The sequence below is a fragment of the Bos grunniens genome, chromosome 24 (assembly GCF_055505025.1).
Source record: "Bos grunniens cultivar Pamir isolate PY7600 chromosome 24, Bosgru_T2T1.0, whole genome shotgun sequence".
Classification (NCBI taxonomy): Eukaryota; Metazoa; Chordata; class Mammalia; order Artiodactyla; family Bovidae; genus Bos; species Bos grunniens.
This window is the reverse complement of record NC_141188.1, coordinates 55,158,924-55,177,882: the sequence shown is the minus strand read 5'-3', so window position 1 is coordinate 55,177,882 and position 18,959 is coordinate 55,158,924. Positions and strand designations below refer to the sequence as shown.

At 43.9% G+C, this 18,959-nt stretch overlaps 1 protein-coding gene across 3 annotated transcripts in view; it reads left to right on the top strand.

Annotated features, from left to right (window-relative positions):
• The window catches only part of MBD2 (methyl-CpG binding domain protein 2), a 68,018-nt gene extending 49,348 nt beyond the window's left edge, over positions 1 to 18,670 (top strand). For all 3 annotated transcript variants that reach the window (XR_015153542.1, XM_086372423.1, XM_086372424.1), the window contains 4 exons: positions 9,039 to 9,129; positions 10,401 to 10,578; positions 15,369 to 15,507; positions 18,201 to 18,670. Coding sequence is in view for 2 of the 3 variants with exons in the window: in XM_086372423.1 (XP_086228549.1) it covers positions 9,039 to 9,129; positions 10,401 to 10,578; positions 15,369 to 15,495 (396 nt within the window). In the remaining variant the exon portion in view is untranslated. The remainder of the gene's footprint in view (positions 1 to 9,038; positions 9,130 to 10,400; positions 10,579 to 15,368; positions 15,508 to 18,200) is intronic.
• Positions 18,671 to 18,959: the final 289 nt, after the last annotated feature.

The window sequence follows — 18,959 nt, the reverse complement described above, 5'->3', positions numbered from 1 at the left end:
AAGCAAAAACAGTAAGTTAAATAAGGACACTTTCTCTGTTAGCCGTGTTCCAGTGTATCTGCCCCATCAGGGGAAGAAGCCCGAGGAGAGGAAGGAGTAAACTGGGACGTGTGAGAGAAGGATTTGGGCATATCTATGGGCAGGATCAGAAGGAGGCGTCAGGTGTAGAGAAGGCCTCAGAAAGAGAAGGATCCAGGAGACAGGAGGGAAGTGACGGAAGGGTGAAGTGGTCCAGGGGTGGTCTCCAGGGCAGAGCGGTTTGACTCGTTAGCAATTTTAGATGAATTTAGTTTCATTATTGAAATCTCGGTGTGTTTCTTTCAAAAGGTAGCAGTCATGTTTTAAGACAAGGTATGAAACGTATATGAAGATCTGAGTTTTAAGTTTTCATCTGGCTCAGTTTGGCAAGATGCTGTTTCCCTGGACTTTTAATTTGGAATTGTCTGGGCCCTATGGATAGCTACATACTAAGAATTTACGAAAGTTAAAATGGTAAAAATCAGCTCATGGTTCTGTTCTGTTGTTGTACCTATACTTGAGCATCTGAAGTCATTCCGAATGGAGCTATGTTGTTCTTAGTCATCAGTGATGTCTTTGCACACACGTGTATTCTCCGATCCTGTGGTTATAACAGGGAACTGCCTCTAAAATCTGTACACACAGATGCTTTTCACCTTACAGGTTGAGATATAAAATATCATGTTTCGGTCGTTTGGAACTCCACATCTTCCAGTAGAAATGATCATTATAAGTGGTTCTAGGGTCCCAGACCAGCCCATAAAAGACCATTAAGTCTAAAGTGAAAGTGAAAGCGTTAGTCTCTCAGCCAGGTCCGACTCTTTGCGACCCCAGGCTCCTCTGCCCGTGGGATTTTCCATGCAAGAATAGTGGAGTGGATAGCCACTCCCCTCTCCAGGGGATCATCCCTGATGATCCAGGGATCGAACCTGCATTTCCTGAGTGTGTCTGAATTATTGCAAAAAATAACTACTGCTTATAGCCATCTTTTTATCAGGAAGCGTGTTCAATTTCAGCTCTTTCGGTAAGAAGTGTTTCTCCCACTTCTGCTTTATCTTGCTTACCCCCTGGCTGTCTGGCAGTGACAGAAGGGGCTCACAGCCCCAGGCCACTTAGTTCGGTTGTGATAAGGCCCAGGAGTCAAGAGCTGGGGCAGAGACTCCGGAAGTGGAGGCAGGAGCTGGCCGGGGTGATTTGTGTACCAAGGGCGGCGTCTCCTTTCTGTTTGAGCTGTGAGATCTGGGCCCCTGCCACTGCAGACCTTCTGTTCTCCCGTTCCCTTTCTCTTTCTCTGGACCCCTGGTTCTCAGCCAAACCTGATTTTATCCTCCCTGTCCCAACCACAAATACCCTGGGGAAATTTGGCAGCATCCAGAGACACTTTTTGTTGTCACAACTGGGACAGTGCTACTGGTATCTGGTGGGCATAGACCCCAGATGTCGCTAAACATCGAGAACCCAGAATTATCCAACCCTATGTCAGTAATGCCAAGATTGAGAAACTCCACTCTAGGCCACTGCCGCTGGCTTGAGGTTTTGTTTTCCCCCTTTTTGCTTCACTGCAGAACAGAAATGTAGTTTGTTTCCAGGTTTTCTCTGACCTTCTGTTCTTGAAACAAGCTCAGAGCCCTTTTGAAGTTTTTCTATTTTTCTAAGGGCTCTGCTCTCATCACAACATGGAAGTAGACGGGGTAAAAATAACAAGGAAATTACAGTTTCAGGAAAAGCTTCCATGTTATCCACTGGCCTTTAAATAGAACAAACTTCCCATCCGTCTTTAGATTCCGTCCTTCCCCATTGTGGTCTCGTCCTTCTCGTCATTCGTCGGGTTTCCCCTCTTCCTGCCGTACAGCTGAACTGCTGAGTCACTGGCAGGCGGCCTCTCCGCTGTCCAGATGAGGAGCCACAGTGGGGAGGAGAAATCCTTGGGCTGCTTTGACGAGAAGGGAGGGAAAGGTTCATTTGTTATTGCGTAGATCTGGCCAGAGCGACTTTCTGTTGTCCTGCTTCTTTTAAGGAAGTCACAGAATGAGATTACACCCCGACATTTCCCTAGGTACCCTCCGCAGCACAGGGGTCTCCAGTCTCTGCTGGTCTTGCCTCCTTCCCAGCCTGCTCAGTACTACCACCTCTTCTGGCTTCATGGACTCGTGGCCCAAGCACTCACTTCCTAGGGCTCCGTGCCTGCTCAGGGGCTCTGCTGTCATCGTGAAACGATCATCAGGGTTTCTGAACAAGAACCTCCTGATTCCATTTTGTACAGAGCCCTGCAACCTGTGTAGCTGCTCCTACTTAATAGCGTTCTCCTAGCTAGCCTTAGGCCTAGAGGGAGGCAGAGGGGCTTGCATGAGAAAAGGAAAGGGAAGGGTTTTAAGATACTTAGAGTATCAAGAAAGCACCCCCACTGAAACTCGGCCAGAGGAGCAGATGGAACAAAGGCCATGCCTCAGTCTTCATTTGTGGATACGTGCCTTTCAGAGCCAACTCCTTTGCTCTGTTTATATGTATTAATTTTAATGCATAGTAGGTGCTATGACGTGATCAGCAGTGTACTAGATGCCATGGGCAAAAACCAAGTAGTAAACTGCTGTTTGCTGTCTAATGGTTATCTTCAAGTATTGATAAAACCTCCTCCTGTCCATAACCATTGAGATTGCTTTTATCATTCCATTCCCTAGGGCAGGAAGCCAGAGCATATTGTGATAGTTGTCTGAGTTTATAAAGCTAGTGAGTGACATAGCATGGATTTGAATCAGGGTCAGTCTGACTCTGAAGGCCAATCCCAGTTCACTCAGCTTCTCAGAAGTTCAGTCTTCTGCCCTCCAGGCTGGCTCTGAACTTGAGGTCGTGAGCATACGTGGCAAGTCAGTTTCTTTTCATTGGTGATTTTTTTTTTTAAAAACACTACACAGTACTTTTCAAATGAAATCTAATGGTGGATGAAAATGTATGTTTGATCTAGATGCTTTTCCATGTGTTTATGAGAAATCAATATTTGCATAAAAGTAACCTTATACAGTATTATAGAAAAAACTCAAGCCTTCCATTCTATATGCTTCATAAAGCACTCCATCTCTACTGTTTCTTGAAACGTCTGCTGACACTCCATTGTTATTGTGACTTCTCAGAAAGTGCTTTCTTGGAGTAGAAATCTCGCTCTTTAATTTCTATCCACCAAATAAACAAAACGGGGTGTTCAAATGTCATTGATATTCGCAATTAATTCCGAGAAAGCTAATTTGTAGAAGATGTGTTTTATACCAGTTCTTCAGTTTTCATCATGTGAGCTTCTCCTACGTCTCTTTTGAGATTGTTGTAAAAGTCTATGCCAGCTTTAGCCTAAATAACATCACACAGATGGCTTCTTAATTCTGCTTGAGGAGGAGCGTGGCCTCGGCACGGATCGCCTACAGTGCACAGTTAACACAGCATCACTTCGTAGGTAAATGGATTAAAAGCAGCCTGATAATTTTCTCAGCAATTACTGGTCTTTCGTCTGCCTTTGATTTCATGACTAGAAGGGTCTCGGGCTTGTTAAACACAGAGCCATGCATGTAAATACTCTTCTAGAGCTTTCATTTATTGAGATGAGGACTGTCTAATCACTGACTTGGGTTTTAATTCCAGCTGCACCCCTGGTCATGCGCCTTTGATGAGTTACTGCGAGGCGGTGCTGATAATGTCTTCTTCAAAACACTGTAGGAAAGACTAACCGAATTCTGTATGTGAAGCCCTGAGCACAGTGCCAGGCTGGAGGGAAGGGCTCGATGGGTAAGCGGGAGGTGTCGTCCTCCTCCTCTTATTCCGCCAGGGGAACGCGCCTGGGCACAAACAGATCTTCGGGCGAGCCCTGTCTCTGCTCACCCCTAAACAGTTCGGTATACTCTTAAATATGCTTTGACATATCCTCCTGCAACGAAAAACAGAAAAGCAAGTATCTTCCTCCAGTCCTCTGCTAGAAGAGGATAGTGTGATATGTTCTTTAATCGTCTAGCATGCTGCATGCTGAATCGCTTCAGTTGTGTCCGACTCTGTGAGACCCCATGGACAGCAGCCCACCAGGCTCCTCTGTCCAAGGGATTCTCTAGGCAAGAATACTGGAGTGGGTTGCTATTGCCTTCTCCGTCTAGCAGAATCGGGAATAACTCGGAGATCTCGGTGATGGGGTACACAGCCTCGTGTGTGCACTGCCATGCTCTCAGCACAGACCAGACCAGCCTTTCTCAGCCCAAGATCCCCCGCGTCCCTCAGAGTTACCTAAGACACTTGTAGAATAACATAAAACCAGCTCTCTAACCCAAGACCTACTGAACAGAATCTTTAGGGCTGAGGTCTCAGAACATGCCTGTACAATAAGCCACCCTGGTTATTCTTATCTGTAAAAATCATCTAGAAAGACTGACCCACACTCTCTGTCTCACCTCCTTGCCTTTGCTTAAGCTGTTTCCTTGGCTTGGAGAAGTCTTTCCTCTTCTATAGAATTCTTAACACATTTTTTCAGAGTTGCCTCTTCCTAAAAGCCTTTCCAGATTCTCCCAAATTGAAGTTAATATTGTATCTTCATTATTGCGGTTAACACGTCTCCCTTCTAGAGTTTTTCTAGAAAACAGTTTCACCAAACAGTAAGCAGCTAGTGGGCAGTGATTGCCGGCTATCCTAATAACCATCCCCAGCAAAATGCTTTGTATCTAATGGGCACTAAAAGAGCATCTGCTGAATTTGGATCGATTCTCTACTTACTTTTTCTCGGTGAACCATTCTGTTCTGACATCCTCCCAAGAGCACAGGTTCCTTCAGAGTATGTATTATTAAGCTCAGGGTGGTGGAAGATGGTCTGAATAAACACGATCAGCCTAGACAGGGGCGTGTGTGTGTGTGTGTGTGTGTGTGTGTGTGTGTGTATGTTGTGATGAGTTGTTTGAGATCCCTGTGTCCTCATTTTCATCTTGGATATCACTTGTAAGGTATTTGTCCAACATGCAGCCATTAAGAAAAGAAAATGGTGTAGTTGTATTCTGGGTTGGTTGTCCTTTCAGGAAGCAGATTTGATCATTCACCAAAGTAGCAGCTTTCACAATCCACCGTCACGCTTGTCCCCTGGGGCCCTTAGATAAAGTACGTAGAGCAGTTGTTTCCAGCGATGTCATAGAGGTACTTCCTACAGTCATGAGGAGCAAAGGTGTGGAGATGAGCTCCACTTTCTATTAAGATGGTTTCCTCAAAGCTGCACTGTCCCTGTCAGTGACATTTTAGATACTTTTTTGGTTTTGTGTGATTGTTAATCCTATCCTATGCTTCTCCATCAGCTTGTTGGCCGGTTAGGGTGTTGCCCAGACCATTGGCCCTAGAAAGTACATATGGGAGCTCTCCAGTTCTCTTCTCTACTGCAGGGTGATATCAGAGGAGGGCCTGATCAGTGGGGCTTAGGGAGGGATGTACTCAGAGTGAGAGCACATTAAAGAGTTTCTCCAAATATTAGATCACTGGTCCCTAAATTACGTTGATTATTTGACCTCACACCAGGCAGCAAGCTGAAGCTGAGAAAATCATGGGATGTGGCCGGTGAAATCAGATTTTCATCGGCTCGGTTAGGATTTATGAAAGTATGGTGGACAAGACAACTGTCCTGGACAGAGGACTCCTTTCAAATGTAGGGAGCCTCGTCCTTTCCATATTTCTGTCTCAATTTCTAATGTTAATGCAATAGGAAGAACTTCAGATGACCACAGTCAGTTACCTAGTAATACATAAACAAGGAGATCTGAGACCCCAATGTCAGGCAGAGGAACACCCCTCTCTTTCCCTGAACCCCTCCAGTACATTCAGAGCTCTAAAGTGACCAGAAACAATCAGGAAAGGTCACTGCATTTGGTGAGAGGAGCTGATTAACCTTTAGAGTAAATGTAGTGGAAATTCATGGAATAGGGGGTAGGATAATACAGTTGAAATGGGCCTGGGAGAAAGGAGATAGTGCAAATTGATCGTTCTTTGAGCAATTTGCTTGGAAAAACAAAAAAAGAAAATGGTAATTATATCAGCTGGATAAAGTTTGTATTTATGGAAAAAAAACCAAAGTACAGTTCCAGCACCCCCAAGGAATCCCCTTGTGCTGACCCCTTGCAGTGGGATCTCCCCCCCAGCCCTGACTCCTGGCAACCACCCTTATAGTTTTCTTCTTTTTCATACACATTCATTCATACGGTATGTAAAAGACTGGCTTCCTTCCCTTGGCCTAATGCCTGCTTGATTCAAGTTTTACACATATTTTAAAGTGCGAAGAACCCCTTCTTTCCAGAACAGAGCAAATAGGGACCTGAGAAGATGGACGTGAGAAGGTGGGTTAGGGACACATTGAAACGTCAGACGAGCAGCTGAGCAGCTCCCCTGGCTGAGCGTGTTAGGGCTGAATGCCAGGCGGGGAGGAGGCGGGGAGGGCAGTGGCGACCTTGGCCGGTTAAATGTCTTCTTTTCTCAAACCAGCCTGGATTCCTGCTCTGACCTTTCCCACTTCCCAGGGAGTAGGGGGTGGAAGAAAGACACACACACATATACACACTTACACATTCAGAAATACGTGTGCCTCCGTTTTCACAGTGTAAGCGCTTCATTTACAGAGAGGTCATCAACCTGTCAGGCTCAACTTCAGATTTTGTTGAGGGCTGTCTGATGATGTGTGATGATACCAGGACTTGCAATCTAGAGCTATATACTTGTTTCTCAAGCCAAGATTTATTTTGCAAAATATTTCATTCCAAATTTGTGTTTTCCTTCAAAATAATGGAAATTTAAACATTAAAAATTATAGAAGGTAAAAAATTTAACTTTTGATATCTAGAATTGGGATTTTTAGATGTAGTTTATTACTAATCATCTCTGTATGTAGTTTTCATAATGTTTTTGGTAGTGTTGATTTATTTTACAAACTAAGTTATATATATAATTTAAAAATTATAATTTATATAATTATAAAATTATATAATATAAAACACTTACTAATCTCATACTCACTGACTCTCTTCTTCACTTTTTCATTAGGAATTAACTGCATTTTAATTTTTGTTGGGTTTTTCTCCCCTATAGTTGTGATATTCAAAGCATAGATGATTCTTATTTCCCCAGAAGAGCAGGCAGACTTTCTCAGGACATTTATCACGTTCATTAACTATTACTTAGAAGAACTAACTACTTCTCCCTCATGATGGTTAATGGTTAATGTATTCATGTCCTTGCCCACATATTCTGCTGCTGATATAATTTATATGGAGGTATATGGAGATGTTAGCATATACTAAAGGTCTTAAAAGGACAGTAAAGAAGTTACTCTTGGTGCTAGCACTGTGGTTATTATATAATCTAAGCTATTACTGTTCTGCCATAAATAGAATTATTTTACTGTATCTTCTCATTTGTCCGGAAAGATGCTATTTGACGCTTTTCATGTATCCAGAAGTTAGAACATAAGCTTGGAAGCCCTCAGAGTGCTCAAAAATCTGTTAAAAGTAAACCTAATAAACCTTATGCCTACTATGTGATAGGTGTTTGTATATTTTGCTTTATTTAACCTCCACAATCATTGTATGTAACAGTCATTCTTGCCTCTTCCACAGAGGACATTGAACATCTGAGGTTACAGAAGTGGTCCAAGGTCATATGTCTATAGCTGGGGTTTCAACTTGGGTGCATGTGTCCCTCAGGATCCTGACTCTGAGCCCGTTTATTCCCACATCAGTCATTCACACAAATATTTTTTCAATATTTACTATATGACAGGCCCCTGGGTATCCAGGATTAAAGACAGATTTATCAAATTCCTAAGCAATTCCTTTATCTGCTTTTTGGACTGCAGTAAATATGAAACAGAGTAGAAAAGAGATGAGGCTTGAGGACAAAGACACTCTCTATCTTATCCACTGTTGCATTCACAGGCCAAGTAGAGCACATAGTAGGAGCTCAGTAAATACATTCATATGGATGAATGACATTAATGACGAGTAATACCCAACTGGGCTTCCCCAGTAAAGAGTTCTGCCACTTCAGGAGACATAAAAGACACAAGTTCTATCCCTGGGTTGGGAAGATTCCCTGGAGAAGGGCATGGCAACCCTCTCCAGTATTCTTGCCTAGAGAGAACCATGGACAGAGGAGCCTGGCGGGCTACAGTCCATGGGGTTGCAAAGCGAAGGACACAACTGAAGTGATAGAGCAAGCACGCACACAGTAGCCGACTAGGAGAGAGAATTAAGTGTAGAAGGGATTTAACATCAAGCAGTAGAACTGTCCTGGCCTGCTCAGTGTATGAACAAGCAGTTGCATATCTCGCTAGACCCATGGGGTAGGAAGAGTCTTCAGCGTGTTCACTGATGCCAGAATGATGCCCTGGGGCACCTAGTGACTGAGGAGACCCAGGCTCTGTACCATGGAAGGAGAGGCACTCATGAATGTGGCATCCTGTTTAAAAAGCAGGGAAGTATGCAAAACATTTTAGAAAAGTTTCCATAAAAAATGGCGTTTGTTCCCCTTAAAGTAGGCCAAAGGGCTAAACTTCTGTGTCTTAGAAAAATCACATAGGTGGAGAAATTGTTTCCCTAACGCTTTTGGATAAAGAGGTATTACATAATACAGTTTTTCCTTTTCCTGATAAATTGTAACATTAAATTTTCATGCCAAATGAAACTTTGAAGAACTCAAGTTAATACTCTTTGGAAGATACCTTATGTCTTCCAAAGGACTGTTATCTATTTAGGACTGTATCTCATGCATAGCACATAACAATCTATCAGATGTAACAAGTGAATAGGCTGCCTAGAATGACAAAGCAAAGTTTTTTGAGTCATATAACTTGAAAGAATTATGATGTGTTGAAGTCATGTTTGAAGTATCATTTAGCTCTTTGTAAGGAAAAAAAAATGGGGACATTAGGGAACTACTGATACGATTTCAATTTCATTATCCAGCAGCATCGATGCACTGCTTTCTTGTCCCAAGAATGTATCTATTAACAGTGATGTTTTGCCTTACAGCTTTTCTGGGAGAAGAGGCTACAAGGACTTAGTGCATCAGATGTAACAGAACAAATTATAAAAACCATGGAACTCCCTAAAGGTCTTCAAGGTATTCTCCGAGTTCAGTTGAGCAGTCCCTGCTGCGTGCCAGGCTCTGTGTTGGAGGCAGTGGAGGCAGACGTGATGAGGGTGACAGGTCTTTGCTGTGGGGACTGTTTGCCTCGCTGGGTGATGCTCCCCTTGGGTTTTAGTAAACCCAGAGGCAGTGTGCCTGAAACACTTTGTAGGTTGCAGAACGCTTCCGGGCGGTGTCTTACCTAAGTTTTTTTTCTGTGTGTACCTTTTGGCTTGAGGTTAATTAGGCTCGTCATGTAAATTAATCCATGTTACGTGTTTAGACCCAAATGCAGCCTAAGTGGCAGACCATCCCCAGCTTCTTGCTCGAAGCCACATCAGGCCCCAGCACTTGCTTTTTTCTCCCTTCCTCTTATCAAAAGAACAGCCAGCATCTCTAATCCTGTCTCTCCCTCCGTGACCTGCTGCTGCAAGCCTCAGATGCCCATGGGTCCAGTAACAGGAGTGAGCGGGATCCGGGGTGGAGAACTCAGCTGCTGGCATGCCTCGTGGTGTCACACGTTCACTCCAAGTTCTAGAGAAGCATTAGTTTTTGAGTGTTACAACTTTGGCTTCCAAATCTTGATACGTTGCAAACCCTCCTAATTCCTGGTTAGAGTAGTGTCTTATCGCTCTGTGCCCTTGGAAATGATTGCTTTAGCTGGTCTAACAAGTTTCAGATGAGAAGCAGTGAACTTACACGTAGCTGTGGTTCCAGCCTCCTAACGTGCAGTCAGGGGTACAGTTACTAATCCTATTCATGTGGGTATTTTGTTAGTTGAAAAAGCTGTTAAAGGTGTAGGTACAGCCTACTTGCATTGGCTTTTCCTTTGAAATCCCTGCACAAGAAAGAAATGTTGAGACATGGCAAGCTACAGGGGAAATGTTCCAGGACCCTAGGGACACATTAATAGGGATATTTGAATGTAAGATGACTTTAGAAGGGACTTAGATCATTAAGAATAATTGACCTTGCATGAGGAAATGTAGCCAACTTTTTAAGACGTTTAATACCCTGGAAATGTATTTTTAAATTCTGTTTAAGTTTTATTAAAATACTCAAGTATTTGGTTACTATTTCCTTAATGTTAATTCTTTGTTCTTGATAACTAAGTAAATGTGCTGTTATCTTTTGCTGCTTTGGCTTGTCAGTTTTAAATAGTTGATCTCAGATGAATATAAAGATAATCAGTTGTTTTAGGCTCCACAAGGTTTGCTCAGCACAGCTAGAAACGTCCTGGAACTGATGCATGTTTCTGATTGCAGGAGTTGGTCCGGGTAGTAACGATGAGACCCTTTTATCTGCTGTCGCCAGTGCTTTGCACACAAGCTCTGCACCCATCACAGGGCAAGTCTCTGCTGCTGTGGAAAAGAATCCCGCTGTCTGGCTGAACACATCTCAACCCCTCTGCAAGGCTTTCATTGTCACAGATGAAGACATTAGGTGAGAGCAGAACATGACTTCAAAAAACTTGTCTCCTACACTTGATACGTTTTTTATTGCTTGTTAGGTTCAGTGCCAGTCCTAGTAAGTGATGACCCTTCTTGGCAAAGCTGGCATAAAACAGATGATACAGGATGTTTTAAAACAAATGCATGCTGGAAAAGGTAGCATTGTATAAGGTGTATCATCCTGATTATCCCCGAAGGACAGAGCAGTCGTACTCTCTCCACGTGATTTTTGCGGTATCTTATGCAATCTGGGTTCTGCCTTTCTGCTCTGAAGAGTCCGTGCATTCACTTATGCCTGTTCTGATTGCTGTCTGCAGTAGCAGATCATTGCTGTGCTGCTTTGAGTTCAGTTGTGTTTTCAAAGTTCAGTTTACTTATCTTGATTTTATTGATCTCACATAAACTCAATTTAGAGATTTATTTATCTCTACTTCACTTTGTTTCAAGTAAAGGTTTAAGGTGGCTCTGAAGAGACACACATACACACACACACACACACACACACACACACACAGTGAGACACATATGTACATACATCAAGTGAAGTCAGATGAGAAGCAAATGAGAAGAAAGACAAAGCAAAAGGTAAAGCTATTATGTAAAACAGCCAAGAATGAGAAGCAGACACAAGCTGCATCCATTAACATCTTTTACTCTTTCTACGGCTGGGCCGCGAATTAGGTTTATAGCAGCAGATTATGAAGGGGAACCGTATCTCTCAGATAGATAATGCCCAAGGAGTATAAGCAAGCCATTGCTCAGGAGAAAAGGAACTATTCCAGATACTAAAACCACACAGAAATTCTTACATGGGATTTATGGATTTCAGTATTATTCTTTAGAATGATTGTAGTTTGGTGGTTTAGTCGCTAAGTCGTGTCCAACTCTTGTGACCCCATGGACTGTAGCTGGCCAGGCTCCTCTGTCCATGGGATTCTCCAGGCAAGAACACTGGAGTGGGTTACCATGTCCTCCTCCAGGGGATCTTCCCAACCCCGGGATCAAACCTGTGTCCCCTACATTGCGGGCTGTCTCCTGCACTGCAAGTGGATCTTTACCACGGAGCCACCGGGGAAGCCCAGAGTGATTGTGTACTATGCTGTATTTCCTTAGGATAGGACAGGATGTGTGCTTCATTACTTCTGTCCTCTGAATGCAAACCCGAAAGCTTTACTGTTCCTAGACCAAGCCAGCAGATGACACTTCTGAATTTCAGAAAATACGTATTACATTTGTTTTTTTGTTTTTTTCCTAATTCCGTGAAAGTTGGTATGAGACTGTTGTTAAATGCCTGTGTCTAGCCAGGTTTATAATTGGAAGGCCTTCCCTGGATTTTAAAGTAGTTCTTTTTGCAAAGATGTAGAGCAGTTCACAGTTGCATTCGGATGCCTTGATGATGTGGAATTTATGATCAGTGTTATTCTTCTTTTTTTTTAAAAAAAGTGTGAAATCAAGGAAAGGAATCAGCTTGCTCTTGGGACTGTTCCTACCCTTGAGGAAGGAAATTACTCAGGAGGCTAGCCCCCCTCTGTCCTGGAATGAGTGCCCAGTTCATCAGCCCGGGTCCTGCTAGGTCCCTGAGGGTGTTGACTGAGGTCTTCTGATGACAGGGCCCCATGGGGACATCTTGGGGCTGTGTTAGAATCCTGCTTAACACATCTGGCGGAGGCTTTACTCGGTTTTCATAAATGTGGGAAGCCTCACTCAAGACAGAAGAGACGCGGTGGCCAGTGTCAGATTTTCAGGTATACTTCTCCAGCCAAGCCGGATTTGGATGCTTTTCTTTTAGGGTAAACTCGTCTGACCGATTGTCCATTTGATTGCATTGTCATAACAAATCATCAAGCCAAACATTTCTTCTCCAATTAGTACATATTCAAAATAAACGACTGCAAGTGGAATTATCACTTTTCTCCAGTTGTGTCACCAATAATGTGTTTGTGTTAAACCTTCAACTAAGGATCTCAACATTGAGCACATGTTTTTTTTCAGCCAGCTTGATAACTATTTTCATTCATAGGCGTATTTGTTTTCTGATACCCAGTGATAAGTTCTCACAAACCTCGCCGTTTAAAGCAATAGCTGTTCGTAGCTCTAAGTTCTGTAGGTCGGAAGTCCGGGTGGGCATGACTGGATTCCCTGCCCCGGGTCTTACACAGTTGAAATCTGAGTGTCTGCAGAACTGCGTGGCCTTCTGGAGCCTGGGCTCCTCCTAAGCTTGTTGCAGAGTTCGTGTCTTTCTAGTAGGGATGAAGCCCCTCTTCTCTTGTTGGCTGTTCTCAGTGGCAGCTTGAAGCTGCCAGCAGCTCCTTGCCCCGTGGCTCCCTTCACATTCCCTCTCCTGCTGCTTTCTAGAAGAGCCCAGCCCCTTTGAAAGCCTCTTCTTTCTTATTAGGTCAGGCCCTCTACGATAATCTCTTTCGATTAACTCAGGGTCAGCTATTAGTAACCTGATCATAGAATGACATCCCATCACGTGTTCCTAAGTCCTTCCTGCCCTTAAGGGGAGAGAATTCTGCCTGGGATGTGACCAGGGGCCCGTGGGGACATCCTGGGGCTGTGTTAAGAGTCCTGCTCACCACATCCGGCAGAGGCTTTACTTTCAGTTTTCATAAATGGGGGAAGCAGCGCTCAAGACAGCAGAGCAGCGGTGGCCAGTGTCAGATTTTCAGATCACTTCTCCAGCCAGAAGCGCTCTTCTTCCCATTTCCTTCATCTTCCCGATGGGGTGATGCTAGGGGGGCTGTGCAGACACTCTGTTATGAGGCATGAGAGATTGCCCATGACCGATAACGCCATTTATCATAAGCCTGGAGTTACTGAGCCAGATGTTAAGACTGACTGTAAGAAATAAACATCCTGTTTTTCATGACTCTGCTCCACTGTGTGAAAATCTGTTGAACTCCAAGGACTTCCCTGGCGGTGCAGTGGTTATGTCTTCACCTTCCAACGCAAGGAGTGCGGGTTTGATCCCTAGTCCAAGAGCTAAGATCCCACGTGCCTCAGGGCCAAAACATAAGACAGAAACAGTATTGTAACACTTGCAATAAAGACTGTAAAAACGGAAGTGGTAGATGCTCAATTGTGTCCAACTCTTTGTGACCCCATGGACTGTAGCCAGTCAGGCTCCTCTGTCCATGTAATTTTCCAGGTAAGAATCCTGGAGTGGGTACCTATTCTCTTCTCCAGGGCATCTTCCCAACCCAGGGATCGAATATGAGTCTCTTGCATTGCAAGCAGATTCTTTACCATCTGAGCTACCAGGGATCAAAACATCTCTTAAAAAAAATCTCTTCAACTCTAGTTTCTGTGAATATGATCGAGGCTACAGAGCTTGACTCAGTGGTTGCTTCCCTCTTTTCAAAAATTCATTTAAAAGGTGGAAGTCTAAACCTTTTATCTCTTAGTGCTGTTTTTAGAGTTTGGTAAAGATGATATCTAAAGTTTTTGTGGTTACACAACATGTTAATTTCGCTTACCTTGGACATAGACTACTGAGATAAAGAGATGTGGGGATGAGACTGTAGCAAACGTGACTTCACAGCTGGTTGAGGACCCAAGGGGCAAATGCCCAGGGCATCTTAGTGGAGTCTTCTGGAACATCACCCCTCTACCCTTCTGCTTGCCCCGGTGTGGGGCAGTGCCGTGATTTGTCTTCCTCAACGATGGATGGAGAAACTGGCACTTCTTCCTTCAGCAGAGCCCTCGAGATCCCTCGCTGTGTCTCTTCCTCATCCCGGGGCTGCTCCCCCTCCAGTCTGTATCCATCCCCCAACCTTTCCTGCGGCCTCTGGAGGCGACTCGTCCTGTTTCTAGTCAAGGCTCGCCCTCCCACCTGGGCCTTTGCCTCTGTTCCTTTCTTGCTTCTTTTCCAAGCCTTTTACTTCCACACTTGTCCCTTCTCTCCTGTTTCTTCAACCATTGCCTCCCCACTGGGTTCTGGAGGTGAGTTTCTGTTTGCCATCTTGGTTTGCTGGAACTGTTTTAGGAATCTTTCCTTGCCCTGTCAGGTAGCTGTTCTCCATTTTTTTTTCCTGCTTTTTAAGGATGAAATGTGATACCATTGGTGCGCTCCGTTCTTCATGTCATGGTTCTGCCTCTTCTGTGTGACGTGGTGTTTTTAACTCTCACTTTGGAGGTTCCCTGAGAGTCCCCAGGACCCAGAGGACCTTGCGTGTTCTTCACTTACTCGGCTCAGCTCAAGGGTCCGCTCCTCCTCCGCCCTTGGTGCACAGGGTCGTGTGCTCTTGGCTACTCTGTGACGGCCTGTGGTCAGCAGGCTGCGGACCCAGGGGAGAGCTCCGACTGCCCTCCCCGATGCCACCAGAGGCAGCAGCTGAACTGGCCCATCTCGCCTCCACCTCCTCCGCCCTTCTCAGTGCTTCACCCAGCACATCTCTTTTCCTTCCTATTTTCCGATATCATTTCCCACTTTTATTTCACATTATCCCTTATAGGAATAACCCTGAACCTTCACATATTTGAAGTTTTTGAAGTTGAAGAAAAGGTCCCTGAAAGAAACCTCCTCCTGCCAGAATTCTCTGTGAGATGAGGGTTTCCCTTCCTGTCCGAATGTCCCCCTTTTTGGGCAAAGCTCATCTCCCACGAGACCTGGTTTTTGTGAGGGTTAGAGGCCGCTTTTGCAAAGTCTAAGGAGAAGGAAGTGTGTGTTTCTGAGGAATTTTCCTGACTTTGGAGTAAAGATAAACCACGTCGTCGGCAGCATCATTGTTCCAACACTGGCCAAATTGTTAGTGTCTTTTTACTCTTGTTTTTACAAAGGAAACAGGAAGAGCGAGTACAGCAAGTACGTAAGAAATTGGAAGAGGCGCTGATGGCAGACATCTTGTCACGAGCTGCTGACGCGGAGGCCGTGGACCTTGAAGTGGACAGTGGAGATGACGCCTAAGACTGGCATCAGGTACAGCAACGCTGGGACGTGGGGACACTCCGGGCTTTTATTTCCTTGCTCTTGCCCTTGCAGCCAGCTTCAGCGGCGCCTGCAAAGCCTCCTCCACTGTGTATCCTGTGCACTGCTGTTGTCGGGCCCCCTTTGTATTTAAGGACCATAGCAGAGTGCATCCTTTTCTTCTCATGATGTGAAAATGTTCACCCCCCTGCGGCTGCTTGAGAGGGACCTGGGCTCTTTGTCACTGGAGCAAAGCAGAGGAGGAAGGAAAGGACTCTGCCAGGGAGAGAGGTGCTGCAGGAGGTGAAGCAGCCGTCGCCTCCGCCACGGTCGCTTTCTGGGGTGAAGGGGTCTCTTGTCCCCTACATAAAAGTATGGTCACAGAGTAGGCAAAAACCCCTCCCTTTCCCCTCCTTCTCTGATCTCTGTAGCACAGACTTGATGCAGGGAGACCAAGTTAGGAGCTTGTAGCTTAGCAAGAGGTGACGGTGGCTTCATGAGGGTCTTGGTGTCGGGGATGCAGAGAGAAATGGAAAAGCCAATCTGAGATGTATTTGGAGGTAGAATCGACTTGACCAGGTGACTGACTGACAGGAGGGTGGGAGAGTGGGACGGATGACCAAGCCCAGGTTTTTTACGGGAGCCCGCTGGGTGGTGGGGAGGGTCCTGTTTGGTACAGGGGTAGACTGGAGGTGTCGCACGCTGGGAGGAGTTCACTGTTCACTCAGCCTTTCCTTCCCATCAGTGCTTTTGTCTTAATTCAGAGTGGCTTAGGCCACAGTGGCACACAAATCAGGTAATAATGACAACTTTTACATTAACCTGGTCAGCGGCAGCAGTGACCTCTGGCCACACAGTCTCCTGACCGTGCAGCACCATTTAAATCCAGTTTGGTGCTATTTTAAGTAGTTTGCTTTCGGTTTCCGTATCGAGGACAGGATGATGCTGTGTTGACGCTGAATCTTGTCTGCCGTTCCAATAGGGGTGTATTTTCTGGACTGTGATGAGCACACTTTGTATGTGTAAAGTCTCTCAGGGGGAAGTCTGAAAGTGTATTTTTTTTTGTCTAAAGACTTCAGCGCAGTGTGGAAATCTGAGAACTGATTCCAAGAAAGCCCTCTTTTTCAGAGCTTTTAATTGTTTTCCAGACTTTTCCCCTGAAAACAATGTAGGAAAAATCAAGGGTAGTGTCGTTGAGGTTTTACTAGACCTTTGCCTACGTTGCACATTACTTTGCAGGTTGACGTCAAGGCAGCCCCCTGGTTCATGTAAGCGACCTTGTGTTGTAGGGACTAGGTACTTGGCTCACATAAAGGGCGCATCGCTCATTGCCTGGCACAAAGGTGGTTAACGTGGAAAACAAACTAATTAATGCTGAGTGATCAAAGTGTTAATATACATTTAAAAAATAGCCAACACGTCTGCATGTTGGGTAGGGAGAAATTGGTATTACATATATCATATTCTAAACTGGAGAATGGCATTAGACCAGGCCATTAGACTTTTGGGTTATAGAAGATTTAGAAGTATATCTTAATTATCAAAACTAAATTTACCTAAATCATTAATTTAGCTCCACGTACACCTAGAGTGTTTAATAAACCAGAGCACGGCCACATGACTTAATTAGGGGTTCATAATTAACTGTGGAATAGGTAGGACTTAGCTTGACTAAAGGTGGGGCATGGCCATGTTCAAATGCCTGGTAACATGCAGCACTCTGTACCACGCAGTTCTGTTTAGGTATGTTCATTGCATTATGACAGGGCTGGTCTTTCTAATGGTCCTTCTTAGCAGGATGTTTTATACTCACACACAGAGTCCATGGGTCGCAAGAGTTGGACACAGCTTGTGACTGCACACACACACATGCACACGCACACCCATGCACATGCACACACGTGTACACACATGTACACACGTACACACGCACACCCATGCACATGCATACACATGTACACACGCACACACACATGCACACACATGTACATACCACACACACGCATGCACACATATGCATGTGCACACACATGCGCGCGCACACACAAGCAGCCCGTCAGTAACAGGTTGAGGTTTGCTGTGTTGCTTAAGATTTTACACTCAAGAAGAGGGCCCAGGTTGCTGAACATTTTAGGAGTGATTGCAAGAAGATAATTATAAAAACAAAAAGTGTTAAGATTTAAAGCTATATCAAATACATAAATAATTGAATTGGCAGTTGTACAATATAATTTCATCCAAGTTAAGTAGTAATAAGACTTCACTGTGTTTCTATCTATAAATTCTCTGAAGTAAAATAAATTATGGTGAAATAAAATAAATCATTGTTAGTAGAAATCTTCCTAAATTTTCTCAATATGTTTGGATTTGGCTATATCTTATGATTTTTTTTTCATTTGTATGCTCTGTGATTTCCCATTTTATGCTGATTTACTTAATGATAGAAATATTTTCATAAGCATACAAAAGGGTCCATAAGATTTCTTTGAAAATGAAGTGAAGATTCTTTCAGAATTAAAAAAGTTGAAACAATGAGGGGAGCTGTTGAGTCCTTTTTATGTACAAAGTGCTGTAACTAAATACTATCAAGGCTTTAAAAATCCTATTCTACCTGAAATTTGATCTCTCACTGCTTTTCCAAGTTTTGCTGACCTCACCTGAGAAATCATTGAATTACTTAAGTCTGTTTGTTTTTTTTCTTGCAGGTAACTTTGACCGACTTTCCCCGAGAGCAAACTCCTAGAATTGAGCAAAAACGTTTCCACTGGGTTTTGCGTGTAAGAAAAAAATGTACCTGAGCACATAGAGCTTTTTAATAGCACTAACCAATGCCTTTTTAGATGTATTTTTGATGTATATATCTATTATTCAAAAATGATGTTTATTTTGAGTCCCAGGACTTAAAATTAGTCTTTTTGTAATATCGAGCAGGACCCTTAAAATGAAGCTGAGCTTTTGATGCCAGGTGCAATCTACTGGAAATGTAGCACTTCCATGAAATACTTGTTCTCCCCCCAATTTTAATATGAACAGATCAGGAGTACCAAATAAATTTCCCAATGAGCGCTTATTGTGACTTCACTGTATATAAACAGATTTTTATACTTTATTGAAAGAGGACACCTGTACATTCTTCCATCATCACTGTAAAGACAAATAAATGATTATATTCACAGACTGATTGGAATTCTTTCTGTTAAGGAGCACACACCATGCATAGTCCCTTCTTAGGATTTCTGATTGACATTCAGCTGTCTTCCCTGGGCCTTAAGTTTGAAATGAAGGTGGTGGGAAATAGTTCATACATTTGCAATATGCCTCTGAATATCATGAGAATTGTGCTCAGAATTCTAAGTTGTCATGTAGTGTGGGTAATTTTTATTTTCCCTTGCCTGTAACGAGTACTTTTGTTACTTCTATAAAAATAAGGCATTTTCTTCCCTCTGGTGTGAGTTAGGTACACA